General features: G+C 42.0%; 2 protein-coding genes across 4 annotated transcripts in view; one reads left to right on the top strand and one right to left on the bottom strand.

Annotated features, from left to right (window-relative positions):
• Positions 1 to 21,209, top strand: part of PLCB1 (phospholipase C beta 1) — a 2,298,721-nt gene that overhangs the window by 801,800 nt on the left and 1,475,712 nt on the right. The gene's annotated exons all lie outside the window — the stretch shown is intronic.
• LOC147709093 (uncharacterized) lies at positions 16,063 to 18,789 on the bottom strand. Its single transcript, XM_086925156.1, has 3 exons — positions 18,773 to 18,789; positions 17,292 to 17,593; positions 16,063 to 16,952 (listed from the first exon to the last, which is right to left on the bottom strand). The coding sequence occupies exons 1-3, from the start codon at positions 18,787 to 18,789 to the stop codon at positions 16,063 to 16,065; spliced, it is 1,209 nt and encodes a 402-aa protein (XP_086781282.1).

The following is a 21,209-nucleotide window of genomic DNA, read 5'->3' on the forward strand; positions in this document are numbered from 1 at the left end:
CCTGAATAGGGCTGGGCCTTCCCTCCACAATGCTGGCTCCCCCCCTGTGGTGCGTCTGATGTCCCTGGCCTGTCTTGTCAATAGGGAGAGGGGCTGAGCAAAACAAAGTGCTCAAGAACCAGTTGCATCTGGTTCTCCCCTTGCCTACACTGCTACAACAAAGGATTTGTGTGTATAAAAGAGGTGCTGTGACCCCAAGTAAATGTTCTTGTTCTTGGACTGGAATCTGCCAGGGGCGTGCTGCTACTGGAGCCCAGGGGATGGCTTGCCTCCCTGGGCTCTGTCCTGCCCCTGGACGCCCTGAAGACTTGGATTTCCTTGGGATACTCCTGCTTTGCCCCAGGATCCCTTATTTATCTTTAAGGACCTTTTTCCTGCCCAAGCACATCGAGAGCACTTTATTTTTAGTGGCCTCCACAGCGCTGTGCTGCAATGCCTCCTAAAGGGATTCCCCCTGACTGGGGATTCCCCCCTTCTTGTGCTCCTAGCGGGTGCCCACCCTGCTTATTCTAATATTTACTCCGTGCGCAGGTGCCCACCCTGCGTCTTCAGTTTTATTTAATAATTAATCGCGGGAGCCTACTCCGCTTTGTGGGGCTTTAATTTAAATTGTACGAGTGCCACCCCGCTTATTTTTTAAATTACGGGTGCCCAGCCCGCTCCTAATTTAATTCTGATTTACGAGGGAGCCTACCCCTCTTACTGACGAAAAGGAAAATCACAGCTGCGGCCCCTACGGCCGCACCGGAAGTCAGGCACCTCTCGTCGGGACATAGGCGGGGCCTGAGATCCGGCCGGAAGGGTGCCAGAGTGAAGCATCCAACACGGGGCTCCCGTGTGGTTAAGGGAAGCCCCGCGCCGTGAGGAGAATTGCCGCCAGCAGCCAAGAAGGGAAGCGCCGTGGTAGACCGGCGTGGCTCCCGAGGTAAAGGGAGAGCCCCACAGGTGCTGCGCTGCCCGCCGAAGCCTGCCCAGCGAGGAGTCAGTCCGGTGAGTGTTGCCGGTGGGGAGGGGGAGCCCATAGCGAGGCACGCGACCGGTGCCTACCTCTATTGTCGATTTCCCCAGAGTGGCCCCGACAGCAGAGGGCCACTCCGACCCCGGGAGACATTGCCGGTGCCATTTCCCAGTATAGGGCGGCCCCGGATGGCAGTGGGCCGCCCAAACATTGCCTAAAGCATTTTAGAGCCCTCGTATGGCTCCACCAGGGGACATACCTTTTAAAGCACTGTGTGATGTCCATACTTTAAGGGCCATAGTAGTTAAGAGGGGCCACAGCATTGGTTACCCTGTGCCCGCATTTTTGCACCATTGCCCCCAGAGCCTCTGTGGCTCCCTTGGGTAAATTAGTTATTTACTGATCCCCCTGTGTCTCCAACGTTTGGCGCAAGTAATTTACAGGGCTACTGAGGGCCCATGTTGCAGTTTTGAGTTCCCAGCTGCCCAGCAAGTAGTGGGCAGCTGCACCGTTTAGGACCTTTCTTTTAGGGTGACATGTACTTTGCATCTAGGAGTGAGACACACTCCTTCATCCCTACCTTGGCCTGCACAGCTGCGCAGCACTTAGTGCCAGATGCAACGTTTAGGCTTTCATTCAGTCTTCCAGCTGCCCAGTAAGTAGTGGGCAGCTGCCACGTTTAGATTTGCGCCAAGTGCGCCCCAGTGACTGTCGCTGCCTTGGCAGCGCGCCCTGACTTTGTGGACAGAGGGCATTTGAGTCCCTTATAGATGGCCGGTTGGGCCCATGGGACTCTTAGGTTTATAGGGCGCAAGGCCCTATTGTCATTTTTATATAGATGCTAGGAAATGTAATGTTTGTAGAATGATGTATGCACCTTGATTTATGCTTTAGATTTGCTTTTAATGCTTATTAGGTCTTACCTACTGTTGTATTTCTCTACTGTGGTCTAGGTCTAATTTATTCCTTACTGCAGGTTATGTTATTAATTTTATTTCCTAGTACAAGTCTGTTTAGGAGATTGTGGTTTATCCTATTTTAGCTTATAAGGCTGGCGCAGAATAGAGTTCTCGCTTAATGTGATTCTGAACCTGTTATGATTTATGTTACAGGTTGACGCTGAGTATAGTGTCTGCCAGTGATTACTGGCTGTGTTCTAAGTTCATATATATTCTTAGGTTATTTTGCCTTTCTTGTGGTTATGCTAGTGAGATGATATCTCACTCTGTGATTTACGCCTCTAAATGTGAGTTATACTTAGGAGGTAAAGTCTAATGTGTTTAGACTAGTGAGGATATTGCCTACTGTATTTATACTGGTTAGGCCTAATGTGATTTATGCGTAATGTGCAATGCCTTCATGCCTGGGATACCTCTACATGTGTTTTCATGCTTAGGAGGATGTTTTGCCTAGTATAGTTTATACTAGTGAGTTCATGTGTCCCTGCGTGATCTATGCCTATGGTTATTAGTATTGCGTAGTGGTTACCTACCTTTTACCAGTGGTTACTGGTTGTGTTCTACAACTGTTATTTTGTGCTACAATTACTCTATGTTCTAGAAGTGCTATTTCTGCTAAGTGTTGATCCTGACTGTGACCCACGTGGCCCTGTCCTGTGTAATTAATCCCTTGTGAATATTGCCCGTGCCAGTGGGCACAATGTATATTGTGTAATTACTATCTGAAGTGTGTTGACAATACAAAAGTTATTTTTATATAACCTTGTGTTAAGTTCGTTTTCGTAGTGTGCCTGGGATGTTGTTACTGTGTGCGTGCGCAAATGCTTTACACATTGCCTCCGGAATAAGCCTGTCTGCTCGTGCCAAGCTACCAAGGGGGTGAGCAGGGGTTATCTTTGGCGTGTAACTCCCTTGCCCTGACTAGAGTGGTGGTTTCTGCCTGGCTTTGGCACAAGCCTTAGCCAATCAGAAATCCCAGTTCTGATATGAACAATATAACGATAACGTTTAGTGATTGCTAGTGATTGTCACGAAGCAGATAGAAATGCTAGCACAAAGAAAAGAGACTCTATTTATATTTTTTTATGTAGCATTGTGGTAGATACATAAAATCAAAAAGGTGAGAAATAATGGCATTGTTATCCACAGCACACTTACAGTCATCTAATGTCAGCCTACAAAGCATGCGGAAGCAGGTGTGTGAAAAGTAATTACTGGGGAAAAAAAGAGAAACAAAAAAATATCCTTCGTAGAACTCTCATTGACTTGTTGTTAAAGTGCTTATTTCACACCTCAAGTGAACTCAGTACCAGAGATTCTCTTTCCACTGCAGCTACAGATCGGAATGGGGTGCTTGTTCCTGTATTATTTAAATCGACAATGTCAACAGGAGCTTCAGTTATTCATGTTCCCTTGAGATGCAGCTATGGGCGTCGAGCATTGTTTGTCACACCCCCAGCTCGGCCACATAATTCGGAAAGTCAGTTGTCTCTCTTCAATGTCAAATGCAGCAGCTTAGCTGCTGGTATTACCACAGAAACGGTACTTGTCCATTTCACCCCCGCTGGATGCTTCACAACGCTAATTGCATCTATGCTGTATTGATCACAGAATACAATTCATGCCCAGTAGGCCGAATTCAGGCAGTCAGTCGCGGTCATTATGCAGAGGCGGTACAGGAAACAGATAGCCACTGCATAGCATTCGAAATTGTTTGAGTGCAATTTAGATCAATTGAGGCAGCACAACTGACAAACGTAAGCAAGGGACTGAGATGTTGTTAAGAGGCTGGTTTCTACCACTCTACCCTGAATGCGTGGGGTCTGCTGGCTCAGTGGACGAGTTCATCCACTGAAGTGGTCTGTGTTTGGCCCAGTGTCACAGATTCTATCCCTAGTCATTTCAATCAGCCTTTCATCTTCCAGAGGTCGATTCATACAAATTCCACCTGAATTCGGTGACTATAAACTTAAGTTAATTACCACCAAGAAACCCAAGTGTCTGTTTTACATCTTCAAATGTTATATCATAGGTTCGAAATTTGGACAAAGACTTCTGCAGTACTTTTCCCCTGTGCACGTTCACACTGTAACTGAAGATATAACGGTCAAGTGTTTAATGTACTGTTTAGTAGAGGCCTAGTTTTCTGTATTCCATTGTTAACTGAACCAAGCACACCATGTTTTGCAGAATAATGCTTATAAATGTTTAAGAAGCTCTTGCCAACATTTTTTTAAAAATCGCCATGAGTCTCCATGGTGCTAGGATCATGCTAGAATAAAATACCTAGAATTATATTTTTCTTTTTCTTTTTTCCTCTTTCTTTCCGCCACTCATGTATGCTCCATGTAAATATATATTTTTTTATATACAATAAAAAATTACAGAAATGAAAAAGAAAAATAAAACAACGCTAGTCTTCAAATGAATTCAGCTCCTTTCATACCAACTGAGAAGAGGTGAATTGACATAGTATTAAGAACTGCACAAATATTTTTGTTTAATTTAGTACAGTTTCAATAGCCAGGCAGCTACTTTTCCTGTAAAACAAATAACACAGGTGAACAAACTTTATTGCACACTGTGTTCTTCCCTAAAAAATATTAGTTGGATAAACATGGGGGAATTTTTTGTTTGGCAAAATCAGAGGATTCGTAATTCTCCACCTCTGGGAAAACATGTGGTTTTGCCAAAATATCTCCGGTTCAACACTTGGAATGATCCAGCAACACTGTCCCTGAAAGTACAATATCTTAAGGTATTAACTGAACATAGAAATACACCCCTTAATTATGAGGCATGAGGCCCATAGGACTAATTTGTGCTGATAATAGGACAACATTTCAATGTTGGCTGTCTTTTTGTTTAACAAAAGATGACAGTGTTATGTGTACCTTATTTGTCACATGAGCTTAGATTTGTCTACTATTTGGTTTGGTGAAATCAAGATGAACGTTATATATATTTTTTATGGAAAATAAAATAAAACCTCAAATGGAAGTACTTGTTTACCTAAACATATGATACAATGGTTACACCAAAGTTCGTACCTGGAATGCATTCTCTTTTATTCCAGTTTATTTACAGATGGCTACTCCCTTCCATATGACACAAACATAATATCCTTTAACATTGGGTACTCTTCCGCTAAACACACTAGCTTTGCAAATACTTGTTTATCCTTTTGTTAGTGGTAACAACTGGTATCCGAAAGTACAGGTATCATGCTTATCAGGATGGCGGCAGTTATCTTTAATAACTAGCGGCTATATAGAACTCAGAGTTGTAGTGCCATTTGTACAGGCACTTACCCAAACCACTTCTTTTGATCGAATGGACATAAGAGTTTTTCTATAGAGAGAAAGCTCATTTTTTGAACAGATATTGTAAACTACTCAGGTTGGAATGAACACAAATCAGACCAATTGAAGAACTTTTTGAGAGTTACTTAGGATCTAATTTGGATTTGTTGAAAAGGATGGTAATTCCTCCCTCATCTGTTAGAATCCGATTCACATTCTTTTTAAAAGAAGTGCTTGTGAATTCATGTTGCAATATTGAAGTCAGTATTTTCTCCAAGATTGGTGAAGTGAAAATGTCCATGGGCAATGAGAGAGAAAGCAATCCTGGAGTCTGAAGAGCGAGAATGAGAGGGAAAACTTACTTGTGTGGGTGTGAGGGCATATCAAAATGATGCAGAGAATCATTCATGGTTATAAGTGGCTAAATATCACCCAACATGAACCATGTCTTTTGATATTTTATTGCATAAATCAGTTGAAATTAGCAGCTTCCTAGCAATCCGGCCTACAAGACTGTACGCGGTTTAAAAAAGTGTGGAATCCGGAAAACTGCCAGAAGTTGGCCCACCGGCCGTCTTCATGGCTTCTATTCTAGATTAGAGGTCAGGACAATGTGGTTGGTTTGTTGAGAGAGCCACCACTGTTTCTTCATTGGGTGAGCCTGTAGCATACACTGATGCAGGTGACAATAGTGGGAAAGGGGCCACCCTATCTACAATGGCCTCCCCAATGCCATGGGATGATCTACTCAAACCTTGAGACCTTGGACATAAAGGTGCACACATCCCTCATGTGCTAGGGTAAAGCTCCCAGTCCTATTTGCTTTGTTTTGTGTTCCGAAGACAGACCCCCACTTTGAGAATCTGTCTTTGGGAAAAACATAAAAGTGACAATAGATCCAGCATGCTGCTTGTTTATGGTCCAAGGAAGACCTGGCTTGGCAGTTTGGGCTGGACTGTTCCCATGAGGCACAGGGTCAAAACTGATTTGCTTATGACTGGGTCTGAACTGGAGTGGCAAAGTAAGGTAAAGAATGATGATGGAATAAACCCGGATCTGGAGCTGAGTGTCTGAAACGTTTCAGTGCTCCGTCCATCATCTCCTTGTGTTTGCTGAGGTATGGCAGGCCTGCCAATTTTTTTCCCATCAACGTAACTTCTGCCATAGAGTTAGGACACACTTCAAGGAAAAAGGCCTTCAACCTTCTAGCCCACTCTTGATTTGGCCTCTGAAATATAGTGGTCAGCCTGTGATGCCTTAAATCCTTAACTAATCCCTTAGAATTCCCCCATCGAGTACAAATGTGTGCAAGAATTAAGAGGGAAGTTGGCATAGATGCACATATTACGACAATGCCATATGGTGCTGCCAAATAATCGATCTTAAAAAAACAAAAACATTCACTTGCAGTAATTTTGTTCTGTTATGTGAAACTGTACCGCAGGTTGAGCATTCAATGTGTAAGGAAATGCTCTCATTTACACTGTGTTGCATTATAAAATGGAACTTTTAGTAAATAATCTGTAAACTTGTTTCATCATCTTTAATGCTTTATTATATGTAAAGTTTGTCTCATAGAAAGGCATAAATAACATTAAATAACCAAACGTAGCTTAGAATACCATAACACAATGCATAGAAACATAAAATGGCACAATGTAATTAAGTAAGAGACCACAGACACAATAGAAGACTTACAAAACGTCATCGTTATAAAACAAGTCCTGTCATAGGGGGGACTAGATGGCCCTGCTTGTCTTATCTCCCAACATTATAAATGTAATAAAGCCTGAGGATTGTCGGTCTCATTTGACTGCCTTTATATGTGTGATTTTAAGACTTTGCTAGTTTCTAAAGGCGTTTGGAATGTGTACAGGCGAGTTCTATTTCAATCCACTCGCTTACTTCCGGGAGAAATCACGAATTTTAAAAGCGACTGCTTGACGCATTGTTGCTACACTGGGTAATTTAAAGTGCTGTCTTCAGCTAAACACAGCCTGCCGCTTGCTTTGGTTCTGATGCCAAGGATCGACTTTCCTTTCATCGTGAACGAAAAAAATTGCACGCCCGGCTATTTACTGCCCTCCCCAATGATGGCTACAATTTATGAACACCTAGAGCTGTCTGCCATGCTGCACCGCCATCTTGATGCATGGGGAGGTGAGAGGCGGCGGGAAGCCATCACGCCGGCAGCACGCGCCCTGTAAACTAATGAACGCCAATCGTTCCCTCATTGCCATGTGTGTCCCGGAAGAACATTGGACCGATAATTGAACAGTACTTGAAACGTTTCATATCTTTAGGTAGGCCGTTTATTCATTGCCCTGATCTAACAGCCTCAGAACTGGCTTCCGGATGACAGATGTCTTCTGTAATATGAGCTTTTTCATTACCATGATTCACGGAATACGTTTATTTGCATAAGACAGAACATTAAATATCCTGGAGAGAGTTTCCGCGTGCCGAGTTCACAATAGAATCCTGCCCTCCTTCTGTTTTGTTTCTCTTCTTATCTGAAGCAAGGTGTACATTACCCAAAAGGGCAACCTTTTCACGTATAGCTACCGAATTATTTGACACTATGTGGCTTGAGAAATTCAATTTGAGGCGTGTATGTTGCATTCAAAGAATCGCTGGTTCACAAAAACATTGAAATCCTGCTGTCAACAGTACCCTGTCTTGGAGAGGCCTTCAGTTGGGCCTTAGTGTTAAGCACACGGGGGCCTATGTACTAACACTCCACACAGTGCAGCACACCAAGTGAAGTTGCTGAGCTGTGTCGCGTGGAAGACGGGAGCACACCAGCACCATATTTTCAAAGATATGGCGCAGTTCTGCTCTCTCCTAGCATTGGTGCATGTGTGGCTGCCTAGCGCCAATGCTGGCACCCTTGTGTCATGGCACAAGGATGCCCACGTTGTGGTCAGTATAGTGCCTATTCTTAACAAAAATGATCCCTTGGTGCTAATTCTTCTTTATATGTGTGCTGCAGAACGAGGACCTAATGAGCAGAAATAAAGATATTTCTCCTTGTTACGCCAACCTCAGAAAGGTGTGCCATTTTGATGCAAACATTTAGATTACAAGTCTTTTTGAACATGGATTTTGGACTAAATACATTGGTGGATGCTAGGCAAAGCCCATGCACCACCCTTGGAGGTAACATAAGGCAGCGTTATGCGAGGTATTGCGTTACAAAGCCACAGAAATCTGGATGTGCATGCCTATGTGAAGCCCAACAATGATTTTGCGCCGGGCTGTGCCAAATACGTGATGCAACTCCAACACAAAATCATAGTAAGTCTGGGCCACAGTGACTAGCTCTGAGGCACTGTACTCTTACTTGGCAAAACAACATATTTTTCTGCCTTTAGTGAAATCACACTTCTCACCACTAAGATAATCATATGCTGTGCTTATATGAGATAAACCAGACCCTGATATGCCATTATGAAGAACGACTTCTGACCCGAGGTACAGCACACACCAGTCTGCCTTAACCAAAATCATACACTTTCCCGAACGTCCCTGAACCGAGGTGAAACTCACACTATCTTGTCACTCATGACCTGATCTGATGTCGACCCCACATTATCCTGTGGTTAGAAATATCACACACTTGCCAGTCCTGAGGTACAGCACACACCATCTGCCTCAAACAAAATAACACATTGTTCTGCCATGAGATAAATAACACACTATCTTAATACACTTGAATCACACTTTGAGACATATCAAGTACTGTCAAACGTGACTTAAAATATATATTAGATGGCCATTAGGTAATTCACACACCGTCTTGCCAATTAGGCAAAACAAACCATCTTGCATTCGGCCTTCATACATGAGATATATCACACTCTCTATTGCATGATTTTCTACACACTTGAGAATACCTGCATGTGATTTCATAGTTGCTGACACAGAAGGTTTGTTTTCTGCACAGTAGGCATGAATCTTCAATCCACTAACAGGCGCTCTAAATGATTTTTCAGGTGTGTAACTCACCAACACAATACTCAACTTTGCTATGAAAGGGGAACATCAAAAGTGGCTCTCCTTCTAACAAAGATTAAATACTGACCCCATGTCGTTGACATGACATTTGGGTGGTGATAGATCATTAATAATTGTGAGGTACAGGCCTTTATGCCTGATACCAAAGTTAGGAAGGGTGCTATATAGTTCCTAAGAAGTGGGAAGAGGTCATACAGACATTTTTATCTCCTAAACCAACTGCAGGTGAAAATCCAACAAGCTGAGGATGACCTTGTGTCTGTGGAGCTCACGTCAACCTTATCTACTTCTAACATGTTCTAACTACTTAACTTCAAATACATTGAAGGACCATATTCTGTCACTATTGTGGTACGCTCTTTATAGCAGAGAAGGCCTAGATGTGAGGTTGACCAGTTTTTGAAAAAGCAGGGATCTGACAGTCATATTTAGTGGTAAAAGTTCAAGGTAATAGGCATAAGTAAATACTTCCCAAATTCTCTAATATTATGGGATCTTGCTTGGAAGTCAATATAGGCATTTCCTATATGCAAATTAATCAGTTCCTAAGCACTGGAGCGAAGTCTTCACTAGGATGAAAAATAACACCAAATATGCAGAACATAAGTGTAATGCTTGTTTACCAGGTCTTGGCATAATGCAGAGGTCTTATTTGGGGCAAAAGAGGGAAACAAACTATTTAAATAAGTTTCCAATCGCTTATATTTGATGTTTAGTTAAATTCGAGTGTTTCAGTCATACTTGGTATTGGCAGTGCCATAGATTCTAGCCTGCTGCATACTTTGTTGTTATTATCTAAATTAAAGCACTAAATTCCATTTCTTCAAAACAGAACTTAAGGCTTTTTAAAAAGTCTGAAAACAATTGTAGGTGAACTATGATCTTAGTAGATTTCTTTTTGGAATTTTCAAAAATCATCTCGAGCTCTTATGGAAATCCATTCAACCCACTCATGCACTTACATGAATCTTCATAATTAGACATCCAGAATTGTACATTACCTCAGTTAGCATTTTCTATTTGTATTAACCCTGGGCAAAGCACTATGCTACACTCGGGTAGTTTGCGCTACTTTGCACTGCGTGAACTGCATGTAGCACAGTGCAAACACGCGTAGCGTAGTGCAGCGGTCATTTGTTGCTTGCTCGCGGTCCTCAACGTCAAGTGGGCACCGCGAGCAAGCAAAATGACATCCCGGCAAAGACTTTTTCCTCGTTCGCGATCAGCAACATCAAGTTGCCGATCGCAAGCGTGGAAAATAAATCTCCTGGCGAGATTCTCAGCGTGGGGAGGTCAGGTTTCTCATTGCGAGTGGTTGCGTATGCTCGCGACCGCTCGCGATGAGAAACTACCAGTCCGCATTGAGAAAGCTGCCGCTCGAGTAAAAATCTACTCGAGCGGCAGATAACTACAGCTCACACCGCGGAAGATGCCGTTTTCAATGATTGCACAGTGCCGGATGCTTGTCCACACTGTGCAATAATTGAAAACGGCATCTTTCACAGTGCGAACAGGGTACTACGCAGTTCGCGTAGTGCTACGGGTAACTCGCGAAGTGCACTTCGCGTAGCTACACGTAGCACTACTTCGTGAACTGCTCCCAGGGTTAATTTGTATTGGTTGTGGGAAATATATGTCTCTTCTCTTTTTCCACATTGGATACTCTATAACCTTTTATTTAAAAGAAAAAAAATAATACAGTTGTGTGTCTTTCCAGAAATGGCATTGCCATTTTTAGAAACTGGGTTTCTGGTTGGTAGAGGTATGCACTCTGTCCAAGCAGGAACTACAATCCTAGTCAGGCTAAGTCAGATATACACCACAAGTTAACCGGTACTCAGGTTCTGGTAGCTTGGCACAGAACAAGCAGGCTTAATTTAAGAGGCAAACTGTAAATTATTTGTGCAGCACTTCAAACAGTAACACAGTGAAAACACCCCAAAAAGACTCCACAGCTGGTAAAGAAAATAAAGCTTAATTTTATAAATAAAATAAGATAACAACAAAAACCCAACAAGTAGAAGTCGAGTTATGAATTTTCAAAGAATTATTGTAAAATAGGCTTTAGAATCAATAAGCACTTAAATTTGTTATCTGGTTTCACTATAGCGGGGCAAAGTCAAAGGATCAGGCCGACCACGATGGAGCATGTGCTGTTTATAGGGAGCCGCTTGGGCTGGCTGAACCACAGTACCTTGGTTTGGGATGCGTCGTCAACGAAGATGCAAGGTGCAACCAAAGCAATGCTTCGGTGTCGAGCCATGTAGTGGACAACATGAGTCGATGTTCTCTATGTAACAGTGGCGATGCCTTGGTTCAGAGTGTGAGGCACCGGTTCTGAATGCAATGTGCGCCTGCTACTCCCACAGTAGGCAATGTATTGATGCCATAGGTGATGCGCTGGTTCAAAAGGCTATGTGCCAGGTCCTCTCCACAAATGAGGATATGCTGGTTCTGATTTATGCAAGGACAAAGATGCACCGGTTCTGATGAACATGCATGGGTTCTGGATGAAGAAGCACATAAGGCCTCACTTCCAATGGTCCAGGATTAGGGTGGAACGACTTGGCAGGGCAGACTCACAGCTTGTAGAGTCCATATGCAGATGTAGGTAGTTGAAGTCTTTGATATCCCTGAGACTTAGAACAGGAGGCAAGCCAGCAAGAATTTAAGGGCCTATTTATGAGTGGTTTACGTCACATTTGCACTTTGCAGCATGGTACATGTGCAACACAAACCTTAAGAAAGATTTATGAAGCTACGCAAAGCCCCTTTGCTTGGCCCTGAGTTGAGTCATAAATCTGTAGTAGCTCAGAGCAGCACAAATCTCTGTGTTGCATCACTCTGCCCTGGGAAGCTGTTCTATGGCCATTGTGTGGGTGTTCCCATGCAACTCCCATAGTTTTTGATGCATTCCCAGATTGATCAAAACTGGTAACCCTGGGAATGTGCCAAAAATGTATCCCTTACCATGTGAGGCCTAACGAGGAGAAATATCTCTATTTCTCCTCATTTCGTCTTCTTTTTATGTGTGCTGCGTTCTGCAGCACACATAGACAGAGAAACATGCCTCCGAGGATTGTTTTCTGTGCAGAACGGTGCCCTTCCTGCACAAAAACAATCCTGAATGCCACACAGCCACCCTTGCACCATGGTGTCAAGGTGCCTTCGTTGGCGCTGGGCTGCCAAAGGGTGCCAGAGCATGGTCTAAAATATGATTCATTCCTGCCCTTTCGCAATCACGCAGTGCAGCGCAGTAAGGTGACTTTCTGCGCTGCATGACTTCTTTATGAAAGAGCAGACCATTTTTTAAGAGATTTATGTTTTAACATCTAAAACTGCCACAAAATATTTATGCACTTATATACTTTTTCTGCAAACAAGTATGTGTATTTGTATGCTGTTCCTGCAGAATGGCTCACTAGGTCTAAGGACTAATTTACGGTACTCACTGGGTTATAAAGTTCTATGGAGGTGCAGGCAGAAAATGGGTGGAATGAGTAAGCAGACATAAAGTGATGGTGTGCATAACCTGGGCTGTCACTCCCTGTGTTGAACTGGCAGTGACACGCACTGCATCCAGGGCTGTGCAGCCATAGCACCAGAAGCAGTTACATGCTACACGAGTGTCAGCCCCTGCTTGAATTGATGACCGCCTATTTAAGGAGTGTCTTCCCTCGGAATGGTGCCAGTTATTCTATCTGCTACCTTGTCTTTCATGGGGGATTAAGACTTTGTTTAGGAGTACTGAGGTATACAATTTCATACCTGTAGTTTGCGGGATTCCTGTTTTTGTGAAAATGTGACATAGAGCACTTTACAATAGGAAATTTGCGAAATTTGTTTTGCATGGAGTTCTCGTATGGAACTTTCTTTAGCATTTTGGAGAGCTTTTTAGTTAGAATTTTCTGGGAACCTGCTGATTTACTGAAAAGTTTGCGGTATGTTTTTCATAAGGGCCTAGGTACTAGGGAACTAGTATGTCGTTGACATACATGATTTGTAAGCAGGATACATTGTCACTTATGATAAATCTAGAGTTTATGATATTAGTTTGCCTACTTTGGTTTAACTTTGTCTTTTACCTCGCTAATCTCTGACACAATACTAGACAGTTGCAATCCCTATTTGTATCTTCTTGCCCATTTTCATTTCCTCTTTCAGACAATCGCATGAAGCCTGAGATTTATACATATCTGGGGCCTCATTTATGAAAAGTGACGCAGTGCTGCGTGAAAACAGCGATGCGTCACTTTTCACTGCGCACTTCTTGCGACACCAATGACGCGTCATATTTAATGTATGACGCATCAGGTCGCAAGGACTTACAGATACGTTGGTATTTCTGACGCATCTGTAAGCGCAAAAGTGACGCATTGCTGGAGTGTGTCACAAAAGTGACGCAACTCCAGCAATGCGTCCTTTCACATGGGGAAAGCCCCATGTGAAAGGGCCTGCGTCAGTCTTACGCCTGCTGTGAGGCAGGTGCAAGATTTTGACGCAACAGCGTCCTAAAAGTGACTCAGTGAAATCTCATAGATTTCACTGCGTCACTATTACGAGGCTTTTTGTGGGGGAACGCCCCCCTCTGCATACATTATACCTGACTCAGGTATAATGTGGCGCAGGGGTTTAAAAAGTGACGCATCTACCTAGATGCGTCACTTTTTAAATATGGTGCAACAAGGCGCATTTTGTACGCCGCTGGTGCGTCACAAAAAGTGACGCACCGGCGGCGCAAAACTGACGCAAGGCCTCATAAATAAGGGTACTGATGTTTTGGCTCCTCTCCCCGTCGTGCTGTGGTTAATAAATTGACTGGCCTGGGTGGTAGCATTTTGTAGGCTCATTTCTATGCTCCATTGGGACTGGGGTTCAGAATCCAAAGGGGAGTCTTACATTGTTGTTCTAAACTCAAAGTGTTTTAAGCTGCTGGAAACTTTCAGTTGGATCACAGCAAACAATTTCTAATGATGTTTTTGAGTTTCCATTTTCCTGTAGACATAATATTGTTGATGGGGTAAGTGTGACTGTCCAAATGACCAAGTTTCCAAGTTAACATTTAAACACTTCCTTTTTTGCGAATGTAATTAACGGTTCTAACCCCCACATGCATCATTGTGTTTTGTATTCGCAAACGGTGCGAATCGGTAATTTTGACCGTTTGCGAATGCAAAATTCAATTGTGGGATGCATCATCAAAATTGCGAGAAATCGCATTTTAAGAATTCGCATATCGTTTGCGAATTCGCATATCCTTCGCAAAGATAAGGAATCGCATTTTTGCATGGAAAAATGGTATGCATGAAAAAATGCTATTTGCGATTCTGTAAAAAATCGCAAATAGCATTACCTAAAATAAGAAGAGCTCAGACTTGGTGTTATTTTTTTCCTAACCAAAGTCTCATGTGATTTCCATCCCTCTTAGTATATAAGGCACACTCTGACCATTACATTTCCTTTCACCATGGCTGCAGTCATAGTCTTGGCACGCAGGCGGAGATTGAGAGCTGCATTGAGGCGCAGGGTAGTGAGTGAAAGGATATTTAGGGTGCGCATTAATTTATTTGGTCAGACTGAGGCAGAAATTTATGACAAGTACAGGTTAAATGTTGATTCCATACTGGAATTAATTGATGATTTGGATCCTATACTACAGAGGCCCACCCTAAGAACACAAGCCATTCCTACTCATGTCCAAGTACTTTGTTGCCTACATCTTCTGGCTTCTGGTTCATTTCAAGGTGTGATTGCCATTGCTGGGGGGGTGTCACAGAGTTCCCTTTCAAGGTTTTTCAGAAATTTTTTAAATGCTATGTTGTTGAGGATCAGGCATTACATAGTTTTTCCAAGTACTCAGCAGGAACTTTTACAGACAAAGTTGGACTTCTATAATATGGCTCATTTTCCTCATGTAATAGGCTGCATAGATGGTACTCATATTCCCATATGCCCACCTTCTCACAATGAGTACATTTTTAGGAATAGAAAATTGTATCATTCATTGAACATTCAAGCCATTTGTAATTCAAAAACCATAATCACAGACCTAGTTGCTAGTTTCCCTGGAAGTGCTCATGACTCCTACATATTTAAACAGAGTGCCATATTTACAAAGTTGGAAGCTGGACATTTTGGAGATGGGTATTTACTGGGTAAGTGATCATTTTTTTTTTGTAAAACTGTACAGCGAAATGTTTTGACAGGTTTTCAAACCACTGAAATGTTGATAATGTTTCCATAGGTGACAGTGCTTATGGTGTGAGAACATTTATCTTGACTCCTTATCTGAATCCAACAACCCGCAAAGAGCAAAATTATAACCAAGCTCATATGTCTACCAGAAATGTGATAGAGAGGACATTTGGAATAATGAAATCCAGATTCAGAATACTTCATAAAACTGGAGGTGCATTGCAGTATCGGCCTGATGTTTGCTGTAAAATTGTTGCCACTTGTGCCATGCTGCACAATGTTGCCATGAAAAGAGGGCTTGGATTGGAATTTGAAGACAACATCCCAAATAACCACAATCAACCAAACCAACCCCAACCTAGAATCAATGGTCCTGATGCTGCAGAGGGAAGGAGAAGAAGAGCAGAGATAACTCAGCATTACTTTTAAATAAAGGTATGAGACAGGACAAACATGCATGTGCTGTAACTTAGGTATTTATTGTTTTTCAAATGAAAGTGAATGTGTGCTTCCATTCCAACGTATGTGGTATTTTGAAACAAAAATTTCATTTGAATAAAATCTTCAAATGTATTAATATTGTCAACCATTAACTGTTAAAATAAAGGTTCACAAAATATTCATATATGAATCACTTTTTCCTTGCTCTTAACCCCAATGCCTTAACCTTCACAGGGTTTGAATTTTTTTTTTTGCAGGTGTCTTTGGCTACATTTCTGACACTTCTTCTTTCTGAAGGTGGTTTGATATTTACATTTCCATTGTCTGAAGAAGATGCAGGGAATGCAGACACTGGTTGATAGATTGTACTTGGGCCTTGATGGTGGTCTGAAATGGGGCCTTGCATTGATTTCATGCCACATGCCAGCTCACCATAACATTTCATCATTTCCTTTTGGAAGCCAATTGTTGTTTCAATCAATTTAGAAGTATTACTGCACATTCTGTGCATGGCTCTTGTGCTTGACTGCGTACTCACAACTGCTCTTTGCAAAACTGCACCCTGGTCACCATGCATTGCTTGACTTAGTGTCTCTATTGCAGAGGTCATTCGTTCCATTTTGTCTGAAGAGACATTGACCATGTTGACAAGTGCAGAACTAATATTGTGCATGTCTTTGGCTATATTGGTGATTTTCCCCTTGATAACCCTTATGTCCTTGCCTTGCAGGCGCTGTACTTTTAATAACTTCCTCTCAAGGACACTGCCATTTACAAAGTCATCCATTGATTCATGAGTTTGTGAAGGAGCTCTGCGACGCCGGAAGAATTGTCGCAGTCTTTGACGCCTGCCTGGGACCCTTTGTGCAGGCTCTGCATTCAGTGTTGTATTTTGAACTGCAGTGTCCACATTTTCCTCTGCCTCAGATTCAGTGTCTACCAGTCGACGCAGTCTGCGTCTTTGATTTTGTGGTTCCACAGTGGGTGAAGGTGGTGGGTCAAAGTTATTTTCTGCCTCATTTAATAAGTCTTGTGTGAAAGACTCTGCAAATTGAATAAATTCTGCATCCAAATCAGCATCTAAAAATGAGACAGTGGGAGTAACCTGTTAGAAAAATATTCCCAATGCCTGTTTTTCTTTCACAGATTAACATATGACACTGCTATATTGAGGCATGGATGACAAATTATCGTGGAAGTGAATGTACCTATTGCTAACAGTGATCCTGTTGTCTGGACAGCAATAAAAGAATATTTGTGAGGAAAACTACATGTCCCATGATGCCATTCTTTCATCTTAAATTTACAATATTTATTATGCACTTTGGCAAAACATGTACTTTTGACATTTGTAACTTTACAGATCTATTCACAAGTCATGCACTCAATGACATTATCCTGTTTTTTAAAAAAATTTACCTTGACTTGTTCCAGGCTGCTCTGAGGTGTCAATGTCATACACTCCAACAACTGCTTCAGTAGGTAAAGTCCCCTCTACTAGTTCATCCCAAGGGGTAGTTGGTATGTCTTTTGGTGTACCCCCACCAGTTTTCCTTCCAGATTTGATGCGTGTCGCAATCTTCTCCTTTGCTCTGCTGCGCAAATCGTACCATCTCTTCTGGAGATTACTGATGTCTCTGTGGGCGACACCTACAGCATTGACCTTTGCCTGTATTGTTAGCCAAATTTTTCTTTTCGTTGCCTCAGGTATTTTCAGTGAACTTTTTCCAAAAAGTTGGTCATGCTTAGCTGTGACTTCTTCAATTAGAACCTCAAGTTCTTTGTCACTAAATTTGACTTTCCTTTTCCTGGGCTGCTGCTGCTGTTGCTGCTGCTGCTGCTGCTGCTGCTGGGGCTCCAAAACCACATTGCTTGCCTCCATAATCTCAAGAGAAATCAGTAACCTGTCCAGCAGCTTCCACACACTCCCCAAACTGCCAAATTCAAGTTCGAAGTAGCCCACAGGTGTCTGTCATTAGTTTCAGAGGCAGCCACACTGCAATCACTTGAGTATTCATCATGTGCGTCTTTTCCTTATTTGCGAAGTCGCACAATGCGATTTCGCACATAAGGAATCGCATTTTCCTTGCGATTCGGTAAAAATTGCGATTTTTACCGAATCGCTAAAAAAATGCGAATTAATTGATGCATCCCATTTTGCGAATTCTTATTTGCGATTCCTTATTTTTCTCAAATAAGAATTCGCAAAATGACACAATGATGCATGTGGGGGTTAGATTGTTATTTGCAGTCACTGATTCAAAAATGACCAATACTAAACATTTTCAAATTGAGAATAGTTGCAATGGCAGCAAATTGGATGTGCAATTTATTATCAGAAGAAGGAGGCGGACCCAGGTGCAAACTCTAAAAGCTCACCTAAAGTGCTAAGGAAACGTTCACACAGTGAGCACTCCACGCTGTGGTGAGCAGGATACACATCCTAGGAGCACAGCAGAGGAGGAGGAGTAGAAAAGGGAGGATTTAAAGCAAACTGAGAGGGAGGTTTACTTTAGATGTAGATTTAGTAAGCAGGTTAGTTTCAGCCTGATTCATGAGCTGCAGCCTGTTCTAGACAGTACATCAAACACAGTGAGCCAATACCCACATTTGTTGACGCTGGTAGTTATTTGAAAACAGTTGGTGGGAGCATGGATTGCCCTGTACAGGGTTTTCAGGAACTTAATTAATGCCGTGATGTAAATATAAAATTTACATGCCGAGCTCCAAGCTACTACGTTCCAATTGTGTGATACTGCACAATTCACACATGTCATTGGATGTGTGGATAAAACCCTTGTTCTCCTATGCATCCTCTCAGGTAGTGAGTTTCTTTACAGAGAATGTAAAAGCTAGCACTCCCTGAAGACAAAGAGGTTGTGCAATGCAACACTACTCACCTTTCGCACATCATCATTATAGACTGTATGGAAAACTAGTGAGAAGAAACTTTGGATTCGGGTGGCTGCTTGGTAAGGATATATGAAGATGTATTGCTCACTAACAATATGTAGGTCTTTTTTTATTTTAATTACATGCACACCTTCCCATTTCAGGTGATGCTACTTGTGCCCTATTACTATGGTCAATTGCATCATACTTGAACCCAAGGTCGGCTAGAGAAAGGACATATAGAACACTTGTCATCAGCAAACCAGATCTATTTTGCAATGGCCATTTGGCTCACTAGAATAGAACCCTGCCACTTGTTGCACAATAATGGCTGCATGTGCCATCTTACCCCACATAAGTACTAGAAAGGGAATGTTATGAAGTCAGTCAGTTATGACTTTGTTGCTGACGAAGGACCCCACCCTAGGCTTCAACCCGAGCACAGGATTCAGTAGTGGCAGCAGAATGATGTGCATGTCAGACTGATGTAACAAACAATTACTTTCAGGATAAAAGACAGAGTGACATACATTTTGATATAGACTTTAATTAGCATACATTTCTTCAGATATCATAGTAAGGACAGTACATTTTAGTTCTGTTTCAACAATTGGTAGTGATTGCCTTTTTAAAGTATTTTGCATCATTGTCAAAAAATACTTGAAAAGAAACATGATTAACATAAATGTTGTATTCTACTTACTTTTGCCTTACTAATACCTCTCCTTTTTCTGAGGTGCTTCATTAAACTACTGTCTTCCTGGCAACTGTGGCTAATTCTGTTCCTTGTAATACCTGGTTCAGGTGACTCAGAAGCACTAGTAACACTTGAAGCCTCTTCACTCTCCACTAATGATGTATTAGATTTGTTGAATGCTTTAACTATTTATATTTCCTCAAATGTATTTGTCATTTGAGCAAGGCTTCTGGCTGTACTGCAGCTATGGCAAACCATCTCAATTATTATATCTGCTGTGCATCTGCACATGACAGCTGTAGCAGATCCAGGCCTTTCTAGTGATACTTTTGAGAGGGTCTGTTGTTGTTTCTGTCAACACTTGTTTGCCTTTGAGCCAGCAGCTATAACTTAACACTTGTCCTTTCTAGCTTGTCTGAACTCTGGCATATATATGGTTTTCTGAAACTTAGTCCACAATCTTACTAAGATCACACATGGCCCTTTGCTGCTTACACTAAATCAGTAGCATAGATGTGTCTAACTTATAGAGCTGTGAAGCTGTAAGAATGCCAATAGGTACAGTTTGATGGGAACTTAGCTTAAAGCAACTGCCCTGCATTGCACGCACCCTGTATCTTCAGGGAGGGCTAGATTTTTACATTCTCTGAAAAGAATCTCACTGCCTGAGTGGATGCATAGGAGAACAAGGGTTGTATCCACACATCCAAGGACATGTGTGAATTGTGCAATATCACAAAATTGTCTGCCTAACATCAGATGCCTTTCCCTGCCTAAATATATTTGTGGTTTGGAGTCAGTGGTGGCTGAATTAGTAACAGAGGTTGCTGATCTAGTAGTGTATGCCTGTCAGGGCTGTTAAAAAAAAGCTTCTTCCCCTGTTTCAGTCTGTGCCTAGGTTCTCTGAATAGTTGGCTCTGTTGGCATGCACAGCAACCATAATATTATTTTGCTTTCGTAATGATATCAGATGCCTTTATTTAAATTGTTAATAGTTTTTAAATAATATAATTTAAATGTAAGCATGCTAAGTTAATACTTTTTCATAATCTTAATTTTCATCTTTATTTTACTTCGGTTACAATGATATTATGTTTTTGATTTTTGACTGGCGGAATGCCTCAATCAACCATGACTACATTACCCAACATGCATTGTCTGGGATATACATGAAATCTAAATTAGAATGTTTAAAAAGGCTGCTTTTTATGTAGTTTTGAAGTAAATATGCTTATTGTACTTTAAAGCACAGTTGGTAGAGGTTAGGTTTTTGCAATTAAATGTAAAATGTAAGCACACATGGTGTATTTAATCTTGGAGCAGATGTATAAACAGATGAAACTCCAGTCACTGCCTCTGGCAGGAAGGCAAACTTGATGTATTCCTTGCACTGGCAAACGGTTTGGCTCTCTGCTGGGTCCCACATTTGTTGCTTCTGCTTCATGCCTCCAGTTGTCAATTTGTTCCTTGTTCCTTGACCTTAGGTCATATCCACATTTACAGATTTCCTCAGCATTCCTATAGATAACCCTAGAGCATAATCTGGCCTTAAACCCTCCTCCGTATTTGTTTTTGGTAGCCCCTGTGATGGTAACTGAGGTCTTTCAAGGTATTCTATCCTTTTGAGCAACATAATATTCAACCAGGATATCTAGTTCCTGGTCACTGAACTTCCTCTTCCTTTTTCTTCCTGCCTCTTTTTGTGGCTCTTGGCTTGACATTATAAATATTTTTCTTAAAGAACCATT

Source organism: Lissotriton vulgaris, chromosome 6 (assembly GCF_964263255.1).
Source record: "Lissotriton vulgaris chromosome 6, aLisVul1.2, whole genome shotgun sequence".
NCBI classification, from domain to species: domain Eukaryota; kingdom Metazoa; phylum Chordata; class Amphibia; order Caudata; family Salamandridae; genus Lissotriton; species Lissotriton vulgaris.

Excerpts from the sequence above, each read along its gene's own strand:
- LOC147709093 (XM_086925156.1), bottom strand. Across the intron at positions 16,953-17,291 it reads GCAGCCTGGAACAAGTCAAG|ATGCTGATTTGGATGCAGAA; the intron begins GTAAATTTTTTT and ends TCTCATTTTTAG.